General features: G+C 57.0%; 1 protein-coding gene across 9 annotated transcripts in view; it reads right to left on the bottom strand.

Moving 5' to 3' along the window:
• FRMPD3 (FERM and PDZ domain containing 3) overlaps window positions 1-27,719 on the bottom strand; it is a 66,342-nt gene that overhangs the window by 23,288 nt on the left and 15,335 nt on the right. For 2 of the 9 annotated variants that reach the window (XM_071442681.1, XM_071442680.1), the window contains exons 2-12: window positions 9,027-9,189; window positions 8,692-8,794; window positions 8,306-8,351; window positions 6,891-6,995; window positions 5,851-5,958; window positions 5,236-5,367; window positions 3,976-4,095; window positions 3,712-3,848; window positions 2,854-2,977; window positions 2,191-2,280; window positions 665-847 (exon numbers count right to left, since the gene is read on the bottom strand). In XM_071442681.1, the coding sequence (XP_071298782.1) occupies window positions 665-847; window positions 2,191-2,280; window positions 2,854-2,977; window positions 3,712-3,848; window positions 3,976-4,095; window positions 5,236-5,367; window positions 5,851-5,958; window positions 6,891-6,995; window positions 8,306-8,351; window positions 8,692-8,794; window positions 9,027-9,177 (1,299 nt within the window). In that variant the 5' untranslated portion in view covers window positions 9,178-9,189. Of the gene's footprint in view, window positions 1-664; window positions 848-2,190; window positions 2,281-2,853; window positions 2,978-3,711; window positions 3,849-3,975; window positions 4,096-5,235; window positions 5,368-5,850; window positions 5,959-6,890; window positions 6,996-8,305; window positions 8,352-8,691; window positions 8,795-8,893; window positions 9,190-27,719 lie in introns of those variants that run through there. The other 7 variants (XM_071442684.1, XM_071442683.1, XM_071442687.1 and 4 more) reach the window with 6 other exon arrangements.

Raw genomic sequence — 27,719 nt, forward strand, 5'->3', positions numbered from 1 at the left:
GGGTCATGGCCAGAAGGGCACCATGCCTGCCCTGTCACCCTGGGTCATGGCCAGAAGGGCACCATGCCTGCCCTGTCACCCTGGGTCATGGCCAGGGTCCTGTTACCTTGGATCATGGCCAGAATGCCACCATGCCTCTCCTGTGACCCTGGGTCATGGCCAGAAGGGCACCATGCCTCTCCTGTCCCCCTGGGCCATGGTCAGAAGGGCACCATGCCTGCCCTGTGACCCTGGGCCATGGCCAGAAGGGCACCATGCCTCTCCTTTGACCCTGGGTCATGGCCAGAATGCCACCATGCCTCTCCTGTCACCCTGGGTCATGGCCAGAAGGGCACCATGCCTGCCCTGTCACCCTGGGTCATGGCCAGAATGCCACCATGCCTCTCCTGTCACCCTGGGTCATGGCCAGAAGGCCACCATGCCTGCCCTGTGGCCCTGGGCCATGGCCAGAAGGGCACCATGCCTGCCCTGTGGCCCTCAGCAGCCATTCCTGTGTGGCACAAGCAGTCAGAGCAGCAGGGGAGATGCTGCAGACCCTGTTGTGAAGGGGTTTTGGAGTCTCTAGGAATCCCCAAGCAGGCTCTCCAGCACACAGCTGTGATGTGAATCCCCTCAAAGGCTGGCCCCAAAGCCCCAGCCTCATCTCCACAGCACCCATGCCTACCTTGGCATCCAGGATGCTGGTCTCCACCCGGGCCACGCCCTGGTTCTCCCTGAACAGCTGGATCTTGCTGACCTTGCTGAACTCTGACAGCACCGTGGTGAGGTTGGTTTTCAGGTCAATGACGTGGCTGATGCCATGCCGGGGTCCCACCAGCAGGGTGGTGGCTGGCTGCTTCTCATCCTGCTGGCACGTGGGGAGACAGACAGACAGACAGACAGACAGGTAGGGTGAACAGACACACCCAGCGTGGCACAGCCTGCACGTGGCTCTCTCCATGCAGCCCAGCCTCAGTGCTGGCAGCCTGGTCAGCTGCAGGATGGCTTTGGTAGAGCAGTGGGTGAGGCTGGTGCCACCAACCTGCCCCCCTGAGCCCCTTGGAGAGCTGGGAGTGGTGTGCAGGATGCCAGGGCTGTTTAAAAGTAAAGCTCTGAACTGAGTGTCCACATGAAATATTCAGGCTCACTGGTGTCACTACACTAAAGCAAGTGTGTTACAAATCTGTCTGATCTGACACTGCCTCTGAGAGAAGGAAGCAAAGGAGGGAGTGAATGGATTTCCGAAAAGAAGAAAGACCAAAGCTTGACTGGAAATAGGGATGTTTCTTGCTCTGCTCTAAAAGGATGCTTTAAGCCAGGTGTGGAGGGGAACAGGAGCTGGGCAGACCATTGCAGAGGAAAATAAGGGAATACTTTTTACCACTTCAACACAGTTCAACTCACAGGCTGGCTCAGAGGCATTGCTTTGGTGTCAGAGATAAAAAAAAAATAAATGCTGTCTACTCAGGCAGCGTCAGGGACAGGCTCTGAGTGCTCTGCCATGGCACCAAGCAGACACCACCAGGCTGTGCCTGCACTGATTTCCTGCAGGAAGCCCTTTGAGCTGTGGGGTGAGGGACAGAGCAAAGCAAAGGCTGCCAGAGATGGAACCCAGCAGGCAAAGCACAGGAAGCCAGGGAAGTGCTGAGACCACGGGTGGGGGTAAAGAGAGGGATGGCAGAGAGGTGACACCTACATGGGGACCTCTGGCTGGGAGGTGGAGTGAGAGGGATGAGGGGGGAGCCAGGTCCTGTTTGTGCTGTGGCTTTCCTCCTGCTGAGGTGGTTGGGGTGAGCAGTGGAGATGAAGGATCACTGTGGCAGGGATCAGGCTGCAGCACCTGTGACAGGGCAGCAAGCCCAGCTGTGGGCAAGCAGGGACCACAGTGGCCTTGGCCAGGAGCTGCCCTCTTCCAGGATGGATGGCAGGATGTGCCAGGCATGACTGAGCTACAAACACATGCCTGAAACTCCTCCAGCTTCACTGAGCAGGTCATGCTGCTGCCCCACAGGCTGGCAGGAACAGAGCTCCCTGACCCTGCAGATCTGGAAACCCAACCTGCTGACAGCAGAGCATCCAAGGCTTTCTGGGTGGGCTTGGAGCTCAGCAGGGCAGAGCAGGAGACTGAGGGGAGTGATTTCTGTGGGAGCCACGTGTCCCCATGGCACACTCAGGAGCAGGCACCCCCCAGCCCAGCCTGGGTTACCGTACCAGTCCCACTGTGTTGAAGAGAACCCCAGCGAAGGTGGGCAGCTCGTTCAGGATCCTCAGGTACTGCAGCTTTGCCTGGGCTGTGGAGACCTGCCAAAACACCACACAGCTGATCACTGTGAGCACAGCACAGGAGAGGCAGGAGGCTGGGGCAGAGCTGGGGCTCTCAGCTAGGGGGGCACAGCAGCTCTGGGCATGGCAGCGAGTCTGAGTCGGGGGTGAGGGGGGCTCCACTCCCCTGCCATCCTGGGCAGCAGTTGGGAGGAAACTCAGAGCAGGGCACAGCCAGGAAGGAGCCCCAGTGCTTGATGTATAACCCCCCTGAGATGCACAACCCACCCTCCCTCCCTCCCTGGGGAGCTGTGAAGGCTGCAGGGACCAAGGCAATGGCTCCAGAGCTTTCCAAGCCCAGAGCAGAGATAACAACGAGCTGGTGTGTGCTACTTCAGCCAAGCCTCAGCTGATCTCAGCCCTGATCCTCACTGCACTCCCTGCAATCCACATCAGCTCCTGAGAGTGGATTCAGGAGAGAGAGAGAGGCTCTACCTGGCTGTGGGATTTATCTCCATCCCAGGGGATTTAATAACAGAAGTCCCCGAGGAGCTGGGGACAGCAGGCTGCCACCCCCCAGCCCTGAACAGGGACCCTTTGGGCTGGGCTCACCTTGGTGCCCCCAGGCTGGTGCTGGTGGGCTTTGAGCTGCTGCGAGAGGGATTTCCGGAGGCTCTTCTCTTTGATGAGCTGCAGGAGCGAGGGGGGCAGGAAGGGCTCCAGCCCCCACTCCTTCCTGTGGGGAGGGAAACCTGCATGAGCTGCCAGGTCGGAGGCACTGCCAGCGAGCAGAGAGGGACACAAAACTGTCCCAGAGCATCCTCCTGCCGTCAGAGGGAGCTGGAGCCACACCAGCACCTCCTTGGCACCACAGGCGGAGCAGCAGCAGCCCCCAGCTCAGGTCCCCGAGGGGATGGGACCCCAGGCTGGTGACACAGCTACCAGCTTCAGGCTGGGGAACAGCAGTGCCACGCTCTGCAGCAGAGCCCGGCTCCCACTCACCTTCATGTAAACTTAGGGATGCAGGGCAAATTCCCAAACCTCCTTTAGGGTGACCCCTCCCTCCTTCCTCCCTGTGTCGACTGGGCAAGGCTAGCCTGCACAGATGGGCTGGGTATGGGTTTAGGTCCCCCAGGAGCCACAGGAGGGCTGAGCCAGTGCTTGGTGACAGGCTGAGGTTACACAGCCACAGAGCTTCTCCTTGCCTTGGAGAGAGGTGGAAAACCAGCCCAGGTTCCCATGGAAATCATCCTGGGCTCACAGCAAGTGTCCCCAGCCCTGGCTGCTGCATGTCAGCATGGGGGGGCCTTACACAGCCCCGTGCTGGGACCAGGGGTGGCTGTCACTGCTGCCAAGCCCCTGAGCCACCACCCAGCTCCACTCCCCAAAACATGGCTGTGACACAGGGACACGGGGAAGGACAACAAAGGAGGGCTGTGTGGGAGCCTGGGCACAGGCAGGAGCACTCACTCCACATTCTTGAGGGAGACCTTCTGGCTGGGGCGGGTGGCTGAGACAGTGATGTAGATGTGGAGGGCAGCCAGCCCCAGCAGCATCTCAGGCTTGGGCTCTGTGCCGAAGCGCTCTCTGATCACATCATTGCGGCTCTGCGGGAGGGACAAGAGGTGTCCTCACACAGCCCCGGGGACAGCCACTGCCACCTGAGGGTGCCACTACAGGGCCCAGCCTTGGCAGAGGTGTGGGCCACGAGCACCAGCAGCCCCCAGTCCCCACCTGGATGTACAGGTACTCGAAAGCTGCAGGGTCCCGGCGCAGCAGCTCCACCGGGTCCTTGGGGAAGAAGCTCACACGGAAGAGGCATCTCATGCCGTGGTAGTGTGTTCTTTGCACCACCTGTGGCAGGAGCAGAGGGGAGCAGTGAGCCCAGGAACCACAGGATGCAGGGCACGAGGTGCCCTCTCCTCTCTTCTGGTGTTTGATTTGATTTCTCTCCTCCATGCACGACCTTTCATCCTGACAACATCCCATTGGTGGGACAGCTTTGCCTGCTGCTGTAGGGTTTATGCCACTCAGGATAATGTTTGCTCCATGATCCCCATTTTATCCTGGTTCTGTGCAGTGCCAGCTTATTGGCTCTCCCAGCCAAGGATGCTCATGAGTGCTGTCTGCAGCTGCCCAGGCTGGAGCACAGAGCAGCTCCATGGTGCTGTCAGTGTGGGCTGGATAAAACCCTGACTGTCTCCCTCTTTGGCCACCCTTTTCACCCCTGAGCCTGCAGGACCATGCCAGAGGCAAGGAGAGGCTGTGCCACCCCACAGCACAATCCCAGCCTGTCACAGCACATGTCACAGTTGAGATGGCCACGATACAGAGTGTCACCATACAATTTCAGAAAGCTTCAACCCATACAGAGTAATACCAGGTCACTTCAGAAGGTTGTATGCTGTAAGCATCTCCTTTCTCTGGTTCTTTAGCCCAACCCTTTACCCCCCTCACATTGATGCACTGCCCCTGTGTGCCCTGTGCTCCCTTTGGTGGTTGCTCAGCACACCTGGGCACTCCATGGCTCATTGCTGCCAGTGCTGCTCACCTGCTGCTCACAGCTGTGCCCACTGGGGATGAGGCTGGGCCAGCCCATCCCAGTGACCCCAAACTGTGCACACACAGCACAGCCCCATCCCAGTGACCCCAAACTGTGTGCACACAGCACAGCCCCATCCCAGTGACCCCAAACTGTGTGCACACAGCACAGCCCCATCCCAGTGACCCCAAACTGTGCCTGCAGCACAGCCCCATCCCAGTGACCCCAAACTGTGTGCACACAGCACAGCCCCATCCCAGTGACCCCAAACTGTGTGCACACAGCACAGCCCCATCCCAGTGACCCCAAACTGTGCCTGCAGCACAGCCCCATCCCAGTGACCCCAAACTGTGCCCCTACACCAGCCAAGCCCACACTGGAGGAAGGGGAGGCTCTCCATGCCCAGCCCCTCACCTGGGCCATCCCAACACCCTCCCACCCCAGCAGCTTACATGGGCCAGAGGCTGCTTGTCCTGGAGCAGCAGGAAGCGGTGGCTCTGCTCTGGGCTAGAATACTCCAGGACCAGGGCAAAGTGCTCGATGTGTCTCAGTGACAGGCGGTCCTGCAACGTCACCATCACGTCCTGCAAACACCATCGACAGCCCTGGGTGCCAGGCACTGGCTGCTTCCCAAGGGGGAGCTGGGACCTCACTGAGAGCCCACTCTGAGCTCACTGAGAGTCCCTGGCAGGCAGGGCAGTGCCAGGATGAGGCTGAGAGGGTGCACAGGGTGGCACCAGTGGCCGTGCAGCAGGAGCTGACCAGCACCTGGGCTAACCCTGGGTGGTGCTGGGGGAGCTGCCCCTGGCAGGGGCACTCACAGGAGACCCAGCCTGGCTGGAGGGCAGGCTCACAGCAGGGAGAGAAGTCAGGAGAGGCAGAGCCAGCAAAGCCCCATCCCTGCCAGCTGCAGAGCGTGCTGCCTGGGGAGGCAGACGGGCCATCCATCAGGCCAGAGCGGCTCACAGCCAGCCCAGCGCTGCTGATCGTGCTCAGGAAGCAGAAATGGATCGGGCAGGTGGGAGGAGAGGAGGGACACCGAGCCCCGAGGGAGAGGAGGGGCTCACCTTCACAGTGGTTCGGCCATCGAACGTGAAGGATTTGATCTGCCCGTTCTCCAGGAAAACCTTCAGCACGTTGGGAATGAGGAGGAGAGCTTCTTTCTTCAACATGTCCTGGCATGTGGGGCCAGCAAAGGGGGAGGCGAGGAGGGTGGGGGGCACGGAGAGAGGAGGGAGGGCGGGGACAGAGAGAGTGTCAGTGATGGAGCACTCGTGGCATCCTCTGCTGCTCTGGGCTTTGTGCTAAGAGCACATTTCCCCTGAAAAGCCAGCGTTCTGAAGCGCAGAGCTGAGGCAATTCAGAGCTGCCTGACAGATTCACCTGCTCAGCTCGCAGCAGCTGCAGTGGAGCAGAGCACCTGGCTCTGCCCAGCACACCCAGTGCCTGTCCTGCTCCCCAGCTGCTGTCCCAGGCAGGAGGAACGGCTGGGGTGGCTCAGAGCTGATCCCTCCTGCCTGACCCTCACCCCAAACCTATCCCCCCTCAGCCCTGCCCACCCCCTCTGCAGGAAGTTGGGAGAAGGCTGATTTTATTTGGTGAGAAGCTTTTCAATCAGATAATTACCTAATTGATTTTGCTTAAAAATAGAACATGCTAGAAGCGCTTTACAGGGTTTTTTTTTTCACATTTGTTTTGTTGTTAATAAAACCTTTCTGCAATTAAGAGATAAAAGCACTGGGCTGGAACTCTCCAGCTTCCACAGCCATTCAGCAGTGCCCTGGTCACCCTGCCCCACACATTTGCAGTGCAAAGCTTTTGGGATCAGGCTGGAAGTCACAGATCTTCCTTAGAGCGGGCACTGGCATTGCCTGGGTGCTCAGGGGGACTCAGCTGAGACCAGGTTTCTGAGCCAGTTTTTAGGGCTCCTTCAGAAGGACAGGGGACAACCAGACAAAGTCCCCCCAGCAGTGACCCACAGCACTGACTGTGCCCAAGGGCTCCCCAGCCCAGACAGCTGCTCTCAACTGCAGAGCCCAGAGCAGGGAAGAGGAGCCCTGGGGACACTTCAGGGGGTGAAGCACAGGGAAGGCAGGGCAGGACTTACTGGGTCTGTCTCACCGACCGTCACCTGCTCAGAGAATCGGACTTTGGCCGGGTTGGACCTGAGCTTCGCCTTCTTGGCTGCGCTGATGAAAGCAGATTTGGGGGACTGGAAAGAGAGCACTGGGTCAATCACCTGCCTGCCCTGGGAGCCACGGTGTGGGGAAAGGCAGACACACAGAGGAAACCCCTCTGGAGCCAGCGTGGTGATGGGGAGTGGGCAGCAAACCATGAAATGGGGAGGGTGGAAAGCAAATGCCCTTGGATGTGGTTACACAGCAAACCATGAAATGGGGAGGGTGGAAAGCAAACCCCCTTGGCTGTGGTTACACAGCAAACCATGAAATGGGGAGGGTGGAAAGCAAACCCCCCTGGCTGTGGTTACACAGCAAACCATGAAATGGGGAGGGTGGAAAGCAAACCCCCTTGGCTGTGGTTACACAGCAAACCATGAAATGGGGAGGGCGGAAAGCAAACCCCCTTGGCTGTGGTTACACAGAGCTGCAGGCAGGGCCAGAAGGATGAGCAGCAGCCCCTGAAGTCACACCAGCAGCATCAGTGTGGCAGGGAGGCTGCACCCCAGTGCCTGGCACCCCTTGTGCAGGCTGAGCTGCAGCAGATGTCAGCCAGGGCTTGCCTGGAGGCACTGGCACCAGCTGGATGGGAGTGATGAACCCCTTGGATGTGGTTTGCAGCCCCAGGGAGATGGCAGCACCACGGGCATCCCTGCAGGATGTTCTGGTGGCAGTGCCTGCACACACTCCAGCACAGAGACAGTCATGCCAGAGCTGTGTGTGTCTGATGGTGCCAGCACCAGCTGAGCTGCCTGTCCTGGCTGGTGGCCAGCCCGGGCCGGGAGGAAAAAAATCTTTTTTGGAGTGTGACACACGCCCCTGCTCCTGACAGAGCAGCGCTGGGTGGGGCATCTCTTTTCTGGAGAGGAGGGGAGCACAGGGGAGCTCTCACACCCCCTCCTTTCCCAACATCAAGGACTCGGTGAAGCACAGACGGTGCCTCTGGTGTGACAGCTCGGTGTGCCCCAGGGCAGCATCAGCATCCCCAGCCCTCCCAGCTCCCCAGCGACTCCCGGGCCAGCAGCGACCCCTCCCTGCCGCCCCTGGCACGGTAGGTTACCCCATCACACACACGGGATGGGGATATTTTCCCTCCCTCCCTCCTGGGGACAAGGGCAGGGAGATGGCTGCAGGCCCACTGACCCCAAGGGGCCGTGGCAGCTCTCAGACCCCACAGCTTGGAAGAGCCTCAGGGTGCTGGGTCATGGCCCCAACAAATCAGCTGAGCTGCCTGAGTGGTGTCCAGGTCTCCCAAGGTCTCCAGGGACCCTGCCTTGGTCTCCAAAAGGGCTTTTCACCCCTGTCCTGGCTCCCCTGGAGCTGGCCATGGCCCTGCCAGTCTCACCTGGTGGGTGTGCAGGACCGTGAGGATGATGAAGTCCTTGGCCTTCCTGTGACAGAAAGGAGAAATGAAGATGGATGGGACCTCATGGTGATGGACCTCAAGGTGTGCAACTGGCTGCTGAGAACACATCCCACCCTTCCAGCCCAGTGCTGGCCAGGACCTTTGTGGGCTCCTTGGGGTGCTTGACAACGTGGCTGTGGATTCTTTCCCACTTCTTGGCCAGCTGGGAACGGCTATGGCACTTGCTCCAAGGCTCTCCCCCTGCTCAGGCTGGCAGTTCCCCACCCCAGCACTGGTGCCGTGGGTGTGCACTGGCACTGCGAGGCTTTGGGCACTATGGGCACAGCAGCCTGGCGTGAGCCCCTCCCCAGGGGCGTTGTCCTCACCTGACAAGCTCGATGAATCTCTCTCTGGGGGCTTCACTCACATCCTCATCGTTGATGGCCAAGATCTGGTCTCCTGGCAGGAGTTTATCCTCAGAGGGGCCGCCTGCCAGGAGAGAGGGTCAGGGCCAACCCGGGCATCCCGGAGCTGCGGGGCGGAGGGGAAGCACGAGGGGTCCCAAGCATCCCCAAAGCATTTGCCCACCTATGTGGCCGTGGAGGACGCCCTGCAGCAGGCCCAGCAGAGGGGACAGGAGAGGACAGGAGCCCAGGGAGGGAAGCAGGGCTGTGTTTCCCGGCACGCTGCAGCCGTGTCCAGGAGCAGCCCCACACCCTACCTGCAGCCACCGAGCGCACCACCACGGGCCTCTCGCTGCCAGCCACAAAGCCGAATCCGTGGAGGGGGTGGCGCTGGACCGTCACCTGTCGGAGCGTGGCCGGAGGCAGCTGCCCACATTCCATATCATCGCCACCGCGCTCCTCCGGCATCACATGGCTGCGCTGCAGGCACAGGGACAGGCTGTGTGTGAGGAGCCCCTCCGAGCCCTGCCCGCTGCTCCGAGCCCTCTGGGGCTGCGGGACAGCCCCGATCCCCATGCAGAGCCCCCAGCCCCTTCCCGGGACAGCCCCGATCCCCCTGCAGAGCCCCCAGCCCCTTCCTGGGGCAGCCACAGCCTCGATCCCCCTGCAGAGCCCCCAGCCCCTTCCTGGGGCAGCCACAGCCTCGATCCCCCTGCAGAGCCCCCAGCCCCTTCCTGGGGCAGCCACAGCCCCGATCCCCCTGCAGAGCCCCCAGCCCCTTCCCGGGACAGCTCCAATCCCCCTGCAGAGTCCCCAGCCCCTTCCTCCCGGGACAGCCCCGATCCCCCTGCAGCGCTCCCAGCACCTTCCCGGGCCGGCCACAGCCCCGATCCCCCTGCAGAGCCCCCAGCCCCTTCCTGGGGCAGCCACAGCCCCGATCTCCCTGCAGCGCTCCCAGCCCCTTCCTGGAGCAGCCACAGCCCCGATCCCCCTGCAGAGCCCCCAGTCCCTTCCTGGAGCAGCCACAGCCCCGATCCCCCTGCAGAGCCCCCAGCCCCTTCCTGGGGTGCCCACAGCCCCCTCCTCCTGCAGAGCTGTGCTGATCCGTGCCACAGCACCGGCAGGGGACACTGATGGAGGTGCCACACAAGGGTAAATCACACCATCCTCTCCCAGCCCTTCCTGGGGCAGCCACAGCCCTATCCTGCCGTGCAGAGCCGTGCTGCTCCGTGCCTGTCCCTGCCACTGCACCGGCACCTTGGGCAGGGGACACTGATGGAGGTGCCACTCAAGGGTAAATCACACCGTCCTCTCCAGCACCTCACTGTCCCACCCCTGCCCTCATGAGATGGGACATCTCTGTGGGGTAAACTACTGCTGGTGTGGCTCTGGCCATTCCCTGAGGGTCAGGGCAGACAGCAGCAGACCGAGAGCTCTCTCTGCCATTCTGCAGAGCTTTCAGAGCAAACCCCAGGGCTGGCTTATTCCTGCTGTGTAACACAGCTCAACAATATCAGAGATAAGTGAAAACAAGTTTAGCCAGTCTAAAAACTGGGATTAAGGCAGGCTCAGCTGTGCTGCTACAGCCAAATCACCACCAGCCCAGGGACTCCTTGGAATGGAGACAACCAGAAGATGGGAAGATCCAGCCCAGGGCAAGGTCATGTCAAAGCTGCCCTTGGCATCCTGGAGCAACGCCAGCCACGGCTCCAGGCTGTGAGCCTGGCATGGGGGAGCAATCCCAGCACCACAGGACGGCCACAGAGCACAGCACAGATGGCAACACGCACAGCCCAGCCAGAAAAACAAAGTGGTGAACGTGCTGTTGTTTCTGTGCTGCTCATTGCTTGTTCCTGTCCAGACTATTTAGTCTATTTAACAGAGATCCTTCCCGGCCTTTTGACAACACACCAATTGTTCCATCTCTTATCAGTTTAGGATTTGATTCATCATCCATCGAATGCTATCTGTCTGCATTTCTGACACCCTTACCTGCTCCCAGCATTGTGTTTGGCACCTGCTGCACAGCCAAGAGGGACAGCACGTGGGGCTGGAGGGGACAGGAGCTCCACACCAGCACACACAGCTTGGGCCTTGAGGACACCACAATCAGCAAAGACAGCCCAGTGCTGAGCCTGATCCCCAGGTACCCACCCAAAACCCTCCAAGGGAGGATGCCATGTCTGCCACGGGAGCACAGGTGAGTCTGCCCAGGGTCAGGGATCCAGCGCTGGCCACGGGTGAGCTGCACTCTGTGACAATGGGATGTCACCACAGCCAGGTGACCCATTCCCAGTGCCCAGCTGGGTGCTCGTGGCTTTCCCCTCCTGCCTGCAGCGGCACATGGCTGAAGGAGAAGGAAACAGCAATGCCTGGGGCAGGGAACTGGTGAGGAGCAGCAGGCTCTGGGCACCCCTGAGCTCGGGAAGTGCCGCACCCATCAGGGCTCCCAGCAGGAGCAGAGCCAGCCCCAGCCCCAGCGCCAGGAGAGTGCAGCTGCAGGGAAGCACTGCCGAGAGCATCTCCCCAGCCACTGTCTCTGCACCGCCTCATTAGCTGCTCTGCTACTCCCATGAGCATTCAAAAGAACAACAGTAACAACCACAACAAAAAGAATCGGGCGATCCAGCCAATTTTCTCAAACAAACGTTCTCCAAGGCCATTGTGTGCAGCTGAAAAGGCTGAATGCAGCACTGCGTCTCCACACGCCTGGCACGGCCAGGGAGGATGCCAGAGCTGGCTGCCACAAGACAGCAGTCACCGAGCTGCTGGCTCCCAGGGGACACTCCTTTCATCCCAGCCCTGCTGCCCACAGCCCCAGCAGATGAAGATGAGGATGAGCAGCAGAGCCTGGAGCGGTGGGATGCTCGGAGATGGGGCTGAGCCCAGTGCGATGGCTCCGGGGAAACAGAGGCAGGGCTTTGCTCACCAAGTCACAGCAAAGTGGGTGGGGAGTGCCAGAGCAGAGCTGCCCAGCTGTGTCCCCAGATGTGTCCTTCTGTGTGCAGTCGGGGTGTCGGTGTCACCCTCAGCGTCCCCAGGGAACCCGCGGCTGAGGCACAGCCGGGGACAGCCCAGCACCAGGGACAGCGGCGGCTCCCGCAGCCCAAATTACCATCAGAATTGGTGAGCCTGAAATCTTTGCAGCTTTAACAGACAAAAGGAAAGGAAAGCACACCTCTCTTCAGCCACAACCAGCCTGCCATCCAGCGTCAAAGGGAAAAGGGGAATAAAGAGATGGATACTGACAATAAAAACTCCTTTACCGGCCTCTTAAGCTGCTCCTCTCCTGATAAGACTTGGACGCTGCAGAAGCATTACCAGGAAATTAAATAAAAGAGGATGAGCGTCCTCCTAAGCAGGACTTATCCACTCCTGGAGAAGCAGTAATGTGCTCAGCAGCAGGTACAACACGCCTTCTCCAGGCTGTGGCTCTGTCCTTCCTGCAGCAGCTCTCCCTTGCCGGGCTTGGGGATTAACGTGTGCTCACCCCGGACCAGAGGGAGAGGTCAGAGAAACCAGCGGCAGCAGTGGCTAAGGGAGCTCTCTCCCTAACACTGGTAACTGGCTGCACCCCAGGAGCTATCACTTCCTTGGAGCCTGATTTTTTTGGTGTTCCTCCTTTTGATTTCAGGGCAGAGAGCTGTGCTGGGCTGCAAAGCTCACGGGCTGGGCTCGCTCTCGCAGCAGGGAGTGAGGATATGAAACAATCCCTGGAGCTCAGCAGCACCCAAACGCAGCCTCACCCTGGGGCCACACTGCCACCACCTCGGTGGACAGGGACCAGCACTGACCCCATCCCCCTGCAGGGAGCCAATGGCTGTTTGTGTCCCTACCTGCCTGCTGCCCACCCCTTAGCCCAAGAGCCTGCTCTGCATCCCCTTGTGTCCTCAGTGACCACCAAGGCACAGCCATTGGAAAACAGCTCAGCACAAAGTGAAAGGACCTATCAGGAGAAACCTCTCTGTGCCCAGCAGCAGCAGGAGCCCACCATGGATGTATCCCTGTGGGAGCACCTAGCTCTTCATGGTGTCTTGACTGATGCAGCATGAAGATATCCCACTCCTGAGGCTGGGACACTCATCTGCTCAGAGCTAACACTGATCTGGTCACACTCTGCCACTCAAGGTGAGAGAGACATCAGCTCAGTGCAGTCACTGCCCATCATGATACCAAGGGATGTGCCTTCAGCCTCCTGAGCACCTTCAGACCTCCCTGCCATGAACAGGGCTGAACACAGAGCCCTCATCCCCCCCAAACAGATAAAGGCAGAACAGGAGTTACTCCAAAAGCTGACGCATCCATTTTTAATTTCCTACCGCAATAAATCTCTGCTCCCTCTGAGGACTGATTTTCTGCCTTTGCTCTCAATGCTGACTGGCCATCTGCCACCAGAACAAGCCAGCACCACCTGCCTGGGAGGAACCATGGTCTCCATCTACCCAGGACATGCACACCATTTCCAACTGCCTTTAAACAAGTGCACCAGGTGAGAGCACTTTGTGCAGCCCAGGCAGGGCTCAGAGCTCAGCTCTGGGATGGGGAGTGGGGATGGGAAGGTCTTGGCCCTTCTGCAGAGGGGCAGTTTGCAGGTGTGCCAGCTCTCCTCTCCTTCTGTGAACAACCCAAGAACAAAGAGAGTCCTGCCTCTCCTACTGCAAGCCCATGGCTGCTCCTCCATCTGCCAGGCTGCAGTTGGTGAGTGGCTGGTGAGGCATGTGGGATCCTGGGCACGTGTGGCAGTGGCAGGGAATGCTGGGGAACGGGCCAGGAGGGGTTTTTATGGGGAACATATGGCAGCTCCAGCCTCACAGCCAGGTCTGCATCTCAGATGGAGCCATGGGGCTGCCAGGGCACGTGGGGACCAACAGCAGGGACAAAGGCAGAGCAGGCAGAGCTGCTGGCACGGGATCCACCACAGTATGTCTGCTCCATCAGCCCTGCAGCTGCACCCAGCAGGCATCTGGGCACCTTGGCAGTGCCATTTGGCCCACGTTTAGGTGTCAGACACCCCCAGCATGGGCAAACAGATGCTGTCCTTCCTGAGGAGCTGCTCAGTCACACAGACCCAGGCAGGCTGGTAATGCTGCCCCTGCTCTGGTAGTGTTCAGCAGCTGACTGAAACGAGGGGAGCTGGGTGAGACCAACCCTGAGGGCAGCACAATAACCCTGGCCTTCACGGGTGAAATCCTTCCTGGACCCAGCCTGGAGAATGCAGCCTGCACACAGCTCTGCCATATGGCCCGTGCCTTTCCCCCCTGTGCTCCAGCCTGGATTTGGTGTCAGGATTGGGAAGCAGTTTGAGCCCAGCAGAGCTCCTCAGACAGAGCTGGCTGTCCTGAGCTGGGAACGCTGCTGGTACAAAGGTGGGTGCCAGATGGCACCCGTTGGAGGGCACAAATACCCCTGGCTCTCAGAGCAGGGACAAGCAGACAGTGAGCAGTGTCCAGCAGAGCTGCTGGAGAAGCTGATGAGCAGCCAAAGGCAGCTGTAAATAACGAGGCAGCAGCCGCAGCCTGGCTCTGGGCAGCAGCTGCAGCCTTCTGCTGCTCAGCCTGCAGCTTTTTAAATGTTCCTGGCATCTCACCTAGAGATAAACACAGGCTGAGGGGCCAGGTGAGCTGGGGGCTAGCTGGAAATGTTAGGACCTGTTATATCCTGGGCATGGCAGAGATGAACTTATTGCCCCCCGGCAAGGAGTGGAGCCAGCTCAACAAGGTGCTGGGGGAAAGAGGGGCTCAAAAATTCTTAAAGTAATGATGCCAATTCTAAAAAATAGAGCATAGGCATGGCTAGCAAAGAGCCTGTGTGTCACCACAACCTCCAGCTACGCTCAGGTCACCAGAAAAAGCAGCTTCTGCAGAGGGAGAGGCTGTCCTGAAACAAGCCCGGGGAGATGAGAATCTGCAGCTCAGCCCGTATTGCACTTTCCAGAGGCAAACACACACAGACATTGCCTTCCCCAGCTGAGACTTGGCATTCCAGGCTAGAAAGGAGCAGAGGGACCATGGTGGTCCCTGAAAGCAGCCTGACACTGGGCAGGGAGCTGGCACTGATGAGAACTGGAAGGCACCTGTGGAAGGAGGTTTGACACATGGAAAAGGCAGCACTTTGCCACACAGAAAACAGCTAATCCCAGGAGCTCCCTGCCACAGGATGCTGGGGAGGCTGGAAATTCTACTGGGTTTTAAAAGCAATTTCCAGCTACTAAAGCCAGAAGTCTCCACATTTTCCTTGCTGTAGCTTGCCAGATCCTGGGAGAATTTACAGCAAGTGTTGTCTGATCAATGTGGAGCAGGAGAAAGGCCCTGAGCCCACCTGGCTGGCACAGTGCACCTGCATGGGCTGCCTGAGGTGCACATGAGTGTGGCAGAGATGGGACTGAGCTGAGTGGGCCACTGGATGCCCTCGGGTCCCAGGGCAAGCACTCAGCACCTGCAGGAGTGAAGGATGCTGAGTGTGAGATGATGACAACCTCCAGATTGCTCACTCACACAGCCTGGCCATGCCTGCACAAGTTTGGGACAGGCTGGGGTGCTGTGGAACCTGTCTAAATGCCCCCCAAAGACAGTGGGTTCCCTCATCTGTGCAAGTTTCCACCACATTACAAACACCATTCTCCTCCAAATTGTTTAATGCTATTACAGTCACCATCCTCCTCCACCAAATTGTTCCAACCAGGGGCTCCCACTCAGGTAAAAAAATTCTCCTCCAATCTTCCCTATGATTTTTGGCTGTTTAAGGGATTTTTGTTCTCCCCAGCTGGAGAAGAGGATCAAAGCAAAATCCTTTAGCAATAGGTCAGGCCCAGAAGGCTCATGCTCCTGACTCAGCCAGCAGCAGGTGGAGAACCAGGGGGCTGCTGGCAAAACTGGGCAGAGCTGGGGAGCCTGGGCTGGAGAAGAGGGACTTGAGACAGGCAGGGCTTCCCTTGCAGGGCTCTGACAAATCTGCCTGCAGTGAGAGAGGGGTGTGAAGAGGAAAGCCTGTCTCCTCTCTAGTGCACTGGGAACGTGCCCTGAGCACGGGCTGCAAAGCCACACCACAGCACAATTGGTTTTTAGGGTATCTTTCTTTGCATTTGGGGATACCCAAACAGCTGGGAACTAATCTAGGGCCCAGGAGAAACTGGTTTCCAGCCCCTCCTCTGCTGTGGTGACCACAGGCATGTTGCCTTGGTCCTCCCCTCTGTGGTGCTCCACTGGTGCCAGCCCACAGGAGCCCCCCCTTGCCCAGCCAGGCAAGACTCAGAGGGATTTTTGTCTTTGTGAGGACTACAGAAATACAATAAACAGACAGTCAACACTGGGATAAAATGAGATGAACACATAAGAGGATTAATCAGAGATAAGGAGCAATAGAATAAAATTTGCAGCATTTTTCTCCATTCTTTGTGTGATGCTCAGCTGCATGATGGGGGCTTGGAGTGATACCAGTTCCCCAGCACAGCCTGGCCACTCTCTGCCTGTCACTGCTGCAGCTGTAACTCAGGAGATCTCTGTGTTTTATTCACTGCAGGCAAACACCCCTGGCCCCGTGGGGAGGAGGGGATGACACCAGCCCCAGCCTCTCCTGCTGGCATGGGCAGCTTGAACCCAAACGGAGCCTTTCCTGCAGGAGCCCCCAGTGCACCCAGTGTGTCCCCAGAGCCTCGTGCCCCTCAGGGACAGGGTCTGTGCTGCATGGCACAGCCAGGAGAAGGCTCCCCCCACACCTGCGTGGGCACCAGGGCCCCACCTTGCTCCAGCAGATTTGCAGGAGGAGAAATTTATGGCTGCATATAAAGTTCAGGGGGGAGTTAAATAAGGCAGGAGATTTACACATCCTTTACATTCCATTAGCGAGCAGGCACAGCCTGCATCCCCTCCCAGGCACCAGGGAGGAAGATTCAGGGAGGCTGTCAGCCCTCCTCTCCCACTGCTGGCAGGGAGGCTTGAAAATCCAATCAAGCACTTTCCTCTGGGCCTTCAGGAATCCCAGGACTTTCAGTATGGATTTACAGTGAGCAATTTCCTCAGTGGATGACTTGGACTGCTATCTCTACCTAGCACAGCACAGAGCAGGGCACGGAAAGGACCTGGGGGAAGGAGGGCCAGAGGAGGCAGGACAGCAGGACAGGTAACAGCATCCCCAGCCCGGACTGCTGGGGACAGCCCCTGGCTGCAGAGGGAGCCTGAGCTGGACTCAAAGCTCACCCAGCAACCCACAGCCCTGCCAGCCCATGCAGAGGTGGCAAACACTGGAACATTTTGGTGCTACAGCATTGGTGAGATGGTCCCCTGAGCTGTGACACAACAGGCCCAACAAGCTCACCTGCATGGCAGCAGGGACTGTCCCAACAAGCCCCAGTACTGCCACCAGCCTTGGCAAGAGCTGCACAGGAACCTGCCTGTGGAGGCAACAAACACAGCCCCACAGAGCCCCCTCCACCCCTGCCTTTCCTCCCATCCCTCTCCGTGCTCCAGGGCTCAGCAAAGCTCTTGAGCTGATGCAAGATAAAGGCAAAAACATTAAAAAGAGAAAATGCACTGAAGCAGAGGAGCCTTTGTGTGTGATGCTTCCAGCCTGGGGCTCCTGGCCTTTCTAGCAGAGAGGCTTAGTTTATACCTCTTTATAATCTCTTCACAATCAGCTCCCAGCTCTGCTGCCTGTGCCAGGGTGGCCCTGGGGGTGCAGGGTGAGGAGGGGACTCTGCAAACTGCAGAGTCTGTGTGTGCTCATCAGTGCAGTGCATTTGCCAGGTGTATGTGTGTGTGTATATATATATATATATATTTTTAGAGGCACACCTGCCCACGTGGACTCTGTTTTCAACACGTGGGTGTATAAATGCTGCACTGAAGAAGCAGCAGCACCTGTTTGTGTACAGCCCTGTAACTCCTCACCCTCAGGGCACCACAAGCTGCTCACCTGGGGAAATGCTGCAGGAACAGCACCACAGAATGGCCTGGGTTGGGAGGGATCTCAAAGCTCATCCAGTTCCAGCCCCCTGCCATGGGCAGCAGCACCTTCCACCAGACCAGGCTGCTCAGAGCTCCATCCAACCTGGCCTTGGACACCTCCATGGATGGGGCAGCCCCCTTACCATGACCTCCCCACTGTCACAGAGAAGAATTATTTCCTAATAATCAATCTGCCCTCAGTCTGAAAGAGACAGGGGGACACAGAGCTGCTCCTGGCATGCCCCAAGGTCCCTGTGGGACTATGCACACACTGTCCCCAGGAGATAGCCCAAGGGACAGCTCCATGCTGGTGCCCCTATTGCCAGAGCTCCCAGGGTCACACTCACCCAGCTGTGGCAGAGAAGGGGCTGCCAGCACAGCCCTCTGGGCACCAGATAGGACCAGAGCAAGAGGCAGGAGCTCATTCCCCACATGCTGTGGGTGCTCACAGCCCTGCACTCACCAGGGCACTTTGAAAGCGCCTGTAATGACAGAAACGCCCCAACAGGATTCTAAACAAGGCCAAATCATTTCTAACTATTGGTGTCAGAAGCTGGCCAGCTCAGGCTGGTGCTGGCCAGGTGCTGTGTGCAGCCCCAGGAGATGCTGCTGAAGGCACAGCAGTGCTGCACCCCGAGCAGCAGAGCTCAGCACTCGTGCTGCATAGGGATCTGATGATTTTCTGAGTTCCTGCTGTAGTAATGAGCTTAATCAGCCCATGCAAATCAGTTTCCATTTGAAACCAGCCTTATCTAATGGAACCCACTCAGTATTTGCCTCCTGGAGTTTTCACACAGATCGATCTTCCCCGTTGCAGGTGTGAAAGGCAACTGGGGCAGGGAATGGTTTCACCTTTCCCAGCACTGGACTGCAGCTTGGAGCTCCGTGGCAATTTCTCAGCTTCATTTCTCACATTCTCATTGTTCCCAGAAACAAAGGGAATTAGGCTCTGAAAACCTCTCTCCTCTGGCAAGGGATTATGTCCTTAGATTACTGCAGCCATTCAGAGGAGCGTTTGGATAACGGAATTTACACAATTTAGCCCTTGGTGCCAGCAGGTTCAGCAGGAGAGCCCCTCCACCACGGCCTATTTTGAATAAGCAAATCAACCACGCACAGGGAGATTCATTTTGTAAAGTGCAAGCGGAAAAAGCAACGCCAGTTCCCATCCACTCCTGGCTGACATTTTATTTAACAGGTTATTCATTTGCCCCAGCGTCCTCAGCAGCAGCAACAACCACTGCCACCTCCCATAACTCACTGCCAGCTCCTTTCCCAGGCGCTCCCCCTCCTCCCCAGAGGTAATTAGCAATTATGAAGGTGTTACACAGCAACCCACCCCATGCTGTTCAATGCCACAGCCCCAGTGCTGGCCCATGGGCAGCACCATGTCCTCCAGAGCCAAATGATACCCCAAACAGAGCCCAGACCTCATCCCTCAGGCTTGATCCTGCCAGGGATGCAGAAGCCTGAGCCCTCTTCAAACCTGTGGGACAGTGTTGCCCTGAACTCCTGGGCTGGAGCCCAAACTGACCCATCAGACCTGCACAGACCCTCCCCAGCTCTGCACACCCTGGGCCAGGTGTTGTGGGGCTGCACCCCAAGGTGTGCACAAAGCCACTGGTGGAACCCAGGACATTGCTCTGGCTGCCCTGGAGGACTCAAGACCCTGGCAGGGGGCTCAGAGACCCTGGCACAGAGTCAAAACCACCTGTGCCTTTGATTATCACCCATGGAAACAATTACCAACCTTGTGTGAGGAGTTACAAGCCACAAGAGTTTGAGTAGAATGATAGTTAATCTGTCACAGGGGGAAAATGTAGAATTTTGGGGATTTAGAATGGGGGTTCAAGAGGCAAGATGGAGGAATCTGGGCCTGTCCTGTCCTTCTTCTTCTTGTCCTCTATCTTCTGCTGGGATGGTGGCATTTTTGGATTGGTTTAGAGCAGAGACAGTCTGTCTAACATAGGTGATAGGTATTGGAAAATTATTGTAAATAAAGTACACCTAGTTCATAGTATAAAAACTAACACCACCCCAAGGGCAGTCAGTGTGCCACAACCCAACCTGCAGGACAGACCTCAGTCAGAGAAAGAATTTTATAGATAAGGGAAAATAAACAACCTTGAAAACCAGAACCGAGGAATCTTGACTTCTTCTTTGGTCGTGAGGCTGGGAAAAAGAGAATTTTTAATACCTCGGGAGCCATTTCAGCAACACAAAACCCGAGAGGCCACCAGTGAGTGAAACCCCTGAGGATGCTCACAGGTCTGCTCTGAGCCCCTGCCCACACCCAGGACCCTTCCTGCTGCCCATCCTATTTATTTCCTGATCTCCAGAGCCCTGCTGTGGTGCTCTGGCTGACCCAGCAGGCAGGGCACAGACAGAGAGCAGGTCTCAGACTGCTCACCATGCTCCAGACAAGGCTCAGGCAGGACAGATGCTCAGCCTAAATGAGCCCTGCCAAGGGGGAAAAGCCCTGTGGCAGAAGGTAAAGGAGGGTGTCTGGAGGGGGTGTCTCAGTCCTGCAGGGAAGGGGACAGGGCTGCAAGGAGCAGCCTCTGGACAGGGAGTGTGGGCTTGGAGCAGCCAGCTGCCCTGGGGAGCACAGCCAGCACAGCTCTCCTCACCAACTGCACTGCACTCCTCTCTTCCCCCCCCCCCCTTTTTCTCCAATTTATCTTTTTGACACTTTCAATGATGCTTCTGCAGACTGAAAACAATAGAGACAGACTTTCAGCCAAGGCAATTTCAGAGCTGAATCAAAGCTAAAATAACCTAGACACAGAGCAGCTGAGCAGAGACAGCTCAGGGAGGGGGGACAGAGCAGTGCAGGTGCCCTGTGTCCCTCTCTGCAGCTCCCTCTCTAGCAGAGAGGACAGGAGCTGTGTGTCTCAATCTCCCTGCCACCCCTTTCTGGCCCTGCTGGCACCATTGCCCCCTCCCCTGGATGCAATTCCCACCCCAAATCCAGCCCTGCAGCTGGGTGAGTACCTGCCTGCCCAGCACACCAGCTCCGTGTCTTGCATAGCAAGCAGTGCTTGCTGTCCTGACCTTACAGCCTGCAGAGCTTCCAGGTAGAGATTTTCATTTTTTTTCCCCCCCTACAAGTGCTACTCTGCTGCTCTGTGAAGGAGGTGGGAGGGACAGACAGACAGACACACAAATGCGGAGAGAGGGAGGGAGGATGGGCTGATTCTGCCAAGTGAATATTGCAAGTGGACCCGTAACAAGGCACAAGACACAATCCTCAGCATGACTCAGCCTGGGAACACATTCTGCTTCCCAGTCCAACTGCCAGGACTGGCACAGCCCCACTGCTCATCCCACAAGGAAGCAGCCCATGGCTGCCACCCCAGCTCTCCCCCCAAATGCATTTCACAGCCAGGACAGGTAAAACCAGGCAGCTCCTGGGAGCTGAGCATGGCAAAAGCAGCCAGGAAAACGGGGGCTGATGCTGTGCAGGACAAGCTGTGAGTGGCTGACACGCTGCTGGGTCTCTGCATCCCTGGAAGCAGCTGTCAGAGCCTGTGTGGTTCCAGTGCCTGCCTCCCCAGACACACGGGGAACCTGCTCCCCTGGGCCTGTGCCACGTTTGTTTCCCTCTCAGAGAGAAGGGGTTTCAGCTCTGTGAGCCTCAGTGCTCATCAAAAGCAGCAGGCAGAGCAGAGAAACAGGAGGTACAGGATCACAAGCATCCCCCAGGGCTGCTCCATGGGGGCACCCTGTGCCCCAGAATTGCTGCCAGGGGACAATGGCCCATACAGGACACTGTTCACACCCTGGGTGAAGTTCAGCAGGCTGGGAAAGGCAGCACTGTGTCCTTCTGCTCCTGCATTTGACTTGTGAAATGCCACATCCAGCTCCAGGTTTAACTGTGGGGCTGGACAGGAGCTGCCTCAAGAGCCTTCTCTGGGCCCCACTGAGCATCCCCCAGGGCTCAGTGGCTACCCCAGCCCCAAAGAGCCTGTACCCTGCCCTTGGGCACTGTGGCAGCCCCAGCTTGCCTGGGTGGGTGTGAAACCCCTCACTGGGCTGGCAGGCAATGCTCTGCTCATGCCAGAATCTTCTAAGGGAGATGCTCAGCATCACCTCCTTGGCTTAGGGGGATGTCAGACCCCCTCCTCCTCCTCTCTGCCCTTGCCCCAGCTGGCTCCATCTCTCTGAAGGATCCATCCCAGTGCCAAGTGACATGTTCCTGATCATCTGAGGACATGCAAATAAGCCCAGAGCCCTTCTCCCTCCCCAGACAGGGGAGAGCGTTCCCCTCCCTGCCTGTGTGCAGCCAACACCGTGCTGTGCCAGCCTGTGACAGCTCTGGAGATGACACGGCAGCTCTGGCTGTCCCAGCAGGACGTGTCAAACTGTCACACTGCATTAGCTGCAACACATTGCTGCACAACACCCTGCAGCCACCCTGCCACGGGGCTGTGCCACCCCTGCCATGCCACAGCACTCAGAGCCTGGCACGTGGGAGCCCCATCACCTCTCTGGGCAGTGCCCAAGGGGTGCCAGACACTGCTTTTGGCACCTGGCTCCTTGCATGTCTTCTCCTGCAGCAGGACACTCATGGCAGGCCAATGGGATCAGGCTGAAATCACCACCTGGCTGCCACTGAAGTGTTGTGATCTTATTGTAAAAGTTCCATACCTTCTTGGTGATTTCTCATGGGCATCTCCTCACAGCACTGACCTCTTCCTCTTCTTCACAGCACAGCCAACAAAACCTCAACTCTCTTCTCCACCAGCTACCCCACTCTTTTATAGCACTCATCTCATTGGACACAGCTGTGCCCTGTTAAGGGCAGGCCTGTTCCTAATCTTTGGTGATTAGCACAGCTACAACTCCTTAGGGGTGAGATTACCTTCTGCACTATCTTTACTTTCTTACATTCTATCCCCCCACACTGAAGCACCAGGAGCTGGGGCAGGCACGGGGGTGCAGTAATCACAAATCCTCTGAACACAGAGAGACACAGCTCTCCCAGGATTTTCCTGTTAGAAAGCTCAGAGAAAGAATTAAAACACTTATTATCTCAATCTCTGCACCTGGCAGGCAACCTCTGTTTCTTAAAGATGTTTATAAGGAGGACTTGTCCCTTCTTGACCAATAGGTGAAAGAAGATTCCTAAAGGCCAATCAGGTCTTAAGTCCACCATTGTTTCTACAAGAACTGTGAATTTCTAATAATAAAATGCATTTTCATGCCTTTTCATGATGGAGTCTCTGCATCACCTCTGTCTGTCCCTGACACCCCTTTGGTGATGGGGGGAAGGATGGAGATGGAGGTACCATGCTACAGCCCAGCCCACCTCACACCCACCCTGCAACAGCCCTCTAGGAACCATCAGTGGTGGCATGGAGAGCCTGGCATGGGGCAAAACATCTCCTCATGCCAGTGCTGGTGGGGTTCTGAGGCCTGTGGGACACAGCCCTGCATCCCCTCCCTTGCCCTGTGCCCTGGAGCTGCTGGAGAGCGAAGCAGCCAGACCTGCCTGCAGCACCACTGCTCTGCCTTCACCAACAGACACTGGAGCAAATCAATTTTGGGGCAGCTTGGACCCTCTGCAGGGCACTGGTAGAGCCTCAGAGGAGAGGTGCCCAGTTAGCAGAGCAGCAGCAGCTCTCTCATGCAGCACTCACATCCAGAGAGCAGCGCAGAGCCGGGACCGGCACTGCCCCTGGTCCCCACAGCTGTCACCTTGGCACTGCTGGAGAATGACAATTCCTAGCCACTGGTGGCATGACATCAGATGACTTTGTCCTGGGTCACAAGAAGCAGCAGAGAGCTGAGCTTGGCCTCAGAGCCTGCTGTCCTTTCCTCTGCTGGCTCAGATCGATGCTTTGAGGCAGTGCCTGGCTCTGGGCAGCTGTGAGGTGGGGTTAAGCTGCTTGGGCTCCAGCTGTGCTGTAAATAACACAAGAGGCAGCTGCAGCTCCTGTAAGATCAGGAATGCCTCTACCTGACACTCTCACTTTGGCCAACAGCTCCAAAGTCACCTCCCAGGAGCGTGGACAAGGAGCCACCAGCCCTCACTGCCTCCTCGTCATGTTCCAGGCACAGCTTCTCCCATTTCCTGCTTCACTGTTCAGATTAAAATCCTTCTGTTAGCCTATAAAAAAGGTAATCAAAACGATAACAGCATCAATCAAATGCTCTCAGCAGATGAGCCAGTTGGTCCTTCCCTCCTCCTGGCTGCCAGCAGCTCGTTGTCATGGGTGGACAGGAGCTGCAGGCTCCATCCTGGGGACATCCATCTGGGAGAGCTGGGCAAGGAGTGGGGAGGGTTTCAGCTCCCACCTTGGGATGCTCTGGCACCCTCTCAGCACTCAGCCTGCTGGCAGGGAGCTGCATGGGTGCTGCAGAGGAACAAGAGCTCATGGACTCCCCCTGCTCAACACAAACCCAATTATCCTTGTGGCAATTAAAAGGGAGGAGAGACAAAGCCCTGTGGCCAAGAGCAGCTGCAAATCCTGACACCAGTGCCAGTGGTGGAGGAAGGAGGAGCAGATCCCTGGAGCCTGTACCAGCCTGGGCACACACTGGGGATGGATTACCCAGCAGCATTTTGGTACCACACATCTGCAGGGCAGAGATGAGATGCTCCCAAGTCTCTGGTCACCTTTTTACAGCCCCACCAGTCCTGCTGCTGCAGACAGAGTGGTCAGGAGATGTTGGAGGCTGCAGGCAATACAAAGCTCAGGGTCTAGGGGCAGTTTCCAAATAATGGCTTGTGGTGGCATGGGGCAAAACATCTCCTCATGCCAGTGCTGGTGGGGTTCTGAGGCCTGTGGGACACAGCCCTGCATCCCCACCCTTGCCCTGTGCCACCAGCCCTTCCTGTGCCCTCCAGCTGCTGGAGAGTGAAGCAGCCAGATCTGCCTGCAGCACCACTGCTCTGCCTTCACCAACCAACACTGGAGCAAATCAATCTGAGACAGAGACACCGTGCTGGGGATGGAGATGTGCTTCCCACTCACCTCAGAGACACCTGACACCCTGTGCAGGATGGGGACATCATCAGAGACTCCTCTGCTCCTTCATGGGAAGGCAGGAGCAGCTGTCTTTTACAGCATTGTAAAAGCAGAGAGAGAAAACAAGGTAGACTCCATGGATATCAGAAGGCTAATGAATTACTTTATTATACTATATTATTCTATACTATAATTAATTACTCTAATATACTATATTATTCTATACTATATTACACTGAACCTGCACAAGCACCCATCTGCACTGAACTGACCAGAATCTTGTGACTGTCAGCCAACAGTCCCAAAACACACGTGGACTCAATTGGTCAATTAATCAAAACACTCACACCAGAACCAAACCAAGCAAATTCCTTCAGGTAAATAATCTTCTTCAATGCATTCCACTTATTCCTAAACACAGGAGCAGTAAATGAGATGAGAATTGTTTTTTCTTTCTCTGAGGTCCAGAGAATGTGAATCCCAGAAATATCCTTGGGAAGCTGTGCCTTGCTTTTCTCTGTGGAGAGAAATGTGACCAGAGAGCAGGGCTCTGCAGCTAAATCACACACAGGGACTGAGATACCCACAGGTGTTGGGCACGGCCTTTGCTCTCGATGACAAGCAGGGGATTCCTGGGGAAGCAGCCTGGGCAGGAGCTGGGCTAACAAAGTGCCAGCTCCTCAGCAGAGGGGCTGCAGGAGCTGTGCTCAGCACACCTGGTGCTCCAGCCATTCCCACAAGGTCCCTGTGCTGGAGGGGTGCCCGTGGGTGAGCAGTGATGAAGCAGTGTCAGCTCCAAGCTCCCCACGTGCTGATGGCTGGGAGCCAGCAGCATCCCTGACCACAGCTCAGCCTGCTGCAAAACCCACACAGCCTGCACCCCTGCTGACACCTCATTTGCAGCAATCCTGCCAGGGGCAGGCAAACACAGGCAAGTCATCAGTATCACATCAGCAGAGTGTCTAACTGGGATCTTACCCTGCCTGAACGGGCAGCAAGGGAAGATGTTCCCTTTTTATTAAGGGATCTCCTCTGAAGAGCTGAAATAAAGCATCTGAAGAGCTGAAATAAACCCCAGCATCTCCCTCTTACAGAGCCAAGGGAAGGCAGCTGAGACTGGAGCATCCTGCTTCTCTCCCACAGCCTTTCCTCCTCCCAGGAGGAACCCACAGTTCTGGAAAGGCCCCCACACCCTGGGAATGCTCTCTTCCCTCCCCTGGCTCAGGCCTGGTTCCCTCTGCAACTTGAGGATTCTGACTGAGGAAAGCATATTTTTAAAGAAGAAATAACAACCGAAACCCAGCCTTTTGCTGCTGTTACCCTTCAGTGGGGCACACCCTGTGCTTTGCTGGCTGTGATTACACAGACCCCATGTGAACCCCCACAGCTCCCAAGGTCTCTCCCTGTGTCCCCACCCCAGGCAGGACCAGGTGTCTCCTGCCTCCTCAGAAATGTCCCTCTCATCAGTAGGGTCACAGCAGGAACACACCCAGGGCTCCTTAGCTCCAGCTCTCTGTACAGGCAGTGAAAAGAGGAGTCTCATGAGCGCTGCTCAAAGGTGATGCAGCAGCAGCAGCCAGAAGCATCACCAGCTGCTCCATGCACAGAATACAATTCCCATTAAAGGGAACAAAAAAGCAAAGCACAAAAAGCAATGAAGCACTGAAGTGCTTCACAGCATCCTCTGCCTCACCAGAAGAAAGGGCCCTTGCAAATGCTCTCTGCAAATGCTGCTCTGAGCCCCCACGCCTGGGAGAGGCTCCAGTGCAGCCTCCCCCCTTCCCACCCTGCTCATGAGATGGTCTGGGGGCCTGCAATGAGAAACCTCCATGGGGTTTGGAGCCTCTGAGGAAAAGTGGTGGGTGCAAAGCAGTTTGAAGCCTTCCCTGCCCCTGGAAGGAATCAAAGGGGTCTGCAGGGTGTGGGACAAACAGTGCTGGCACATCCCAGCACCCCAGGCTGGATTGTCTGGGAAGAGGGCAGGGACTCCATCACATCCAAGCCCACACAGCCAGCCCCAGACCACTTCTGTCAGGAGAAGGACCAGCAGAGGAGTCACAAGGGCTTGTTAATTGGGCATTCTGCTAATGGGAAAGGTAATTAAGGGCTTCCCAGAGGCCAGCACTGGCACCTGGATTTAGCAGCACTGTTCCCTTGGGGATGGCAAACACAATGTAAATTCCCAGAGGATTAAACTTGAAGAGGATATCCAACTAGCAGGGAGAGAGGAGAGGCCAGCACCATAGGAGGGATGGTAATTACAGAATTATCTGCCAGCTTTTTAGGACAATGAATGACATGAAATTTTATATAGATAAATAGAGCCAATACAGCTGGGGGAACAGAGGGTGCTGGGGCAGGAGCAGCCTGTGCTCTCGGGCTGATGCAGCACAGGAGCAGGGCACAGAGGATGGGGCAGGCAGGACAGGAGCTGGGTTTGCACGGCAGGGCCACCCCGGGGATGGTGGCAGTGCAGGGAGTGGGACAGAGGCAGAGAAGGAGGCAGGGATGGCTCGGTGAGCACTGAGATCAGTGCTGCAAGGAGCCCTAGCCCTGCTTAGCAGGCAGCTCAGGCAGCACCAGGCAGGAACAGGAGAGGCTGTTTTCCCTCTGCAGCCAGGGAGCACAGGGATGCTCCAACCTCTGCATCACCTGGCTCCTGAATCACTCCTGCCCTGACCCACAGGCACACCAGGAGCTGTGCACAGCACACCTGGGCTTGGCAAGGCACAAGAGGCTGAATGCAGCAAACCTGAGAGCAGCCTGCAGAGAGCTGGCTGCCTGCCTCTCCTCCAGGACCAGGGGTGCCCGAGCCCTCAGAATGTCACCATCACATTTTCTGAAAAATCCTCTTTGACCAAGATTCTTCTCCTGGGAAGCTGAGAAGCCTCAGAGAAAAAGGAAAACAATATTATCTCATTTGCTTCTCCTGTGTTTTGCTGCTTTGGAATGTGGTTGGAGATTGTTTATCCAACATGTGAATTGTTTTTGACTTTATGACCAATCACAGCCAGGCTGTGTCAGACTCTGAAGAAAGAGTTATGAGTTTTTCATTATTATCTTTTAGCCTTCTGTCTGTATCCTTTCTCTATTC

The sequence above is a fragment of the Agelaius tricolor genome, unplaced genomic scaffold (genome assembly GCF_023055355.1).
Source record: "Agelaius tricolor isolate 1412-34295 unplaced genomic scaffold, bAgeTri1.0.p SCAF_17, whole genome shotgun sequence".
NCBI classification, from domain to species: domain Eukaryota; kingdom Metazoa; phylum Chordata; class Aves; order Passeriformes; family Icteridae; genus Agelaius; species Agelaius tricolor.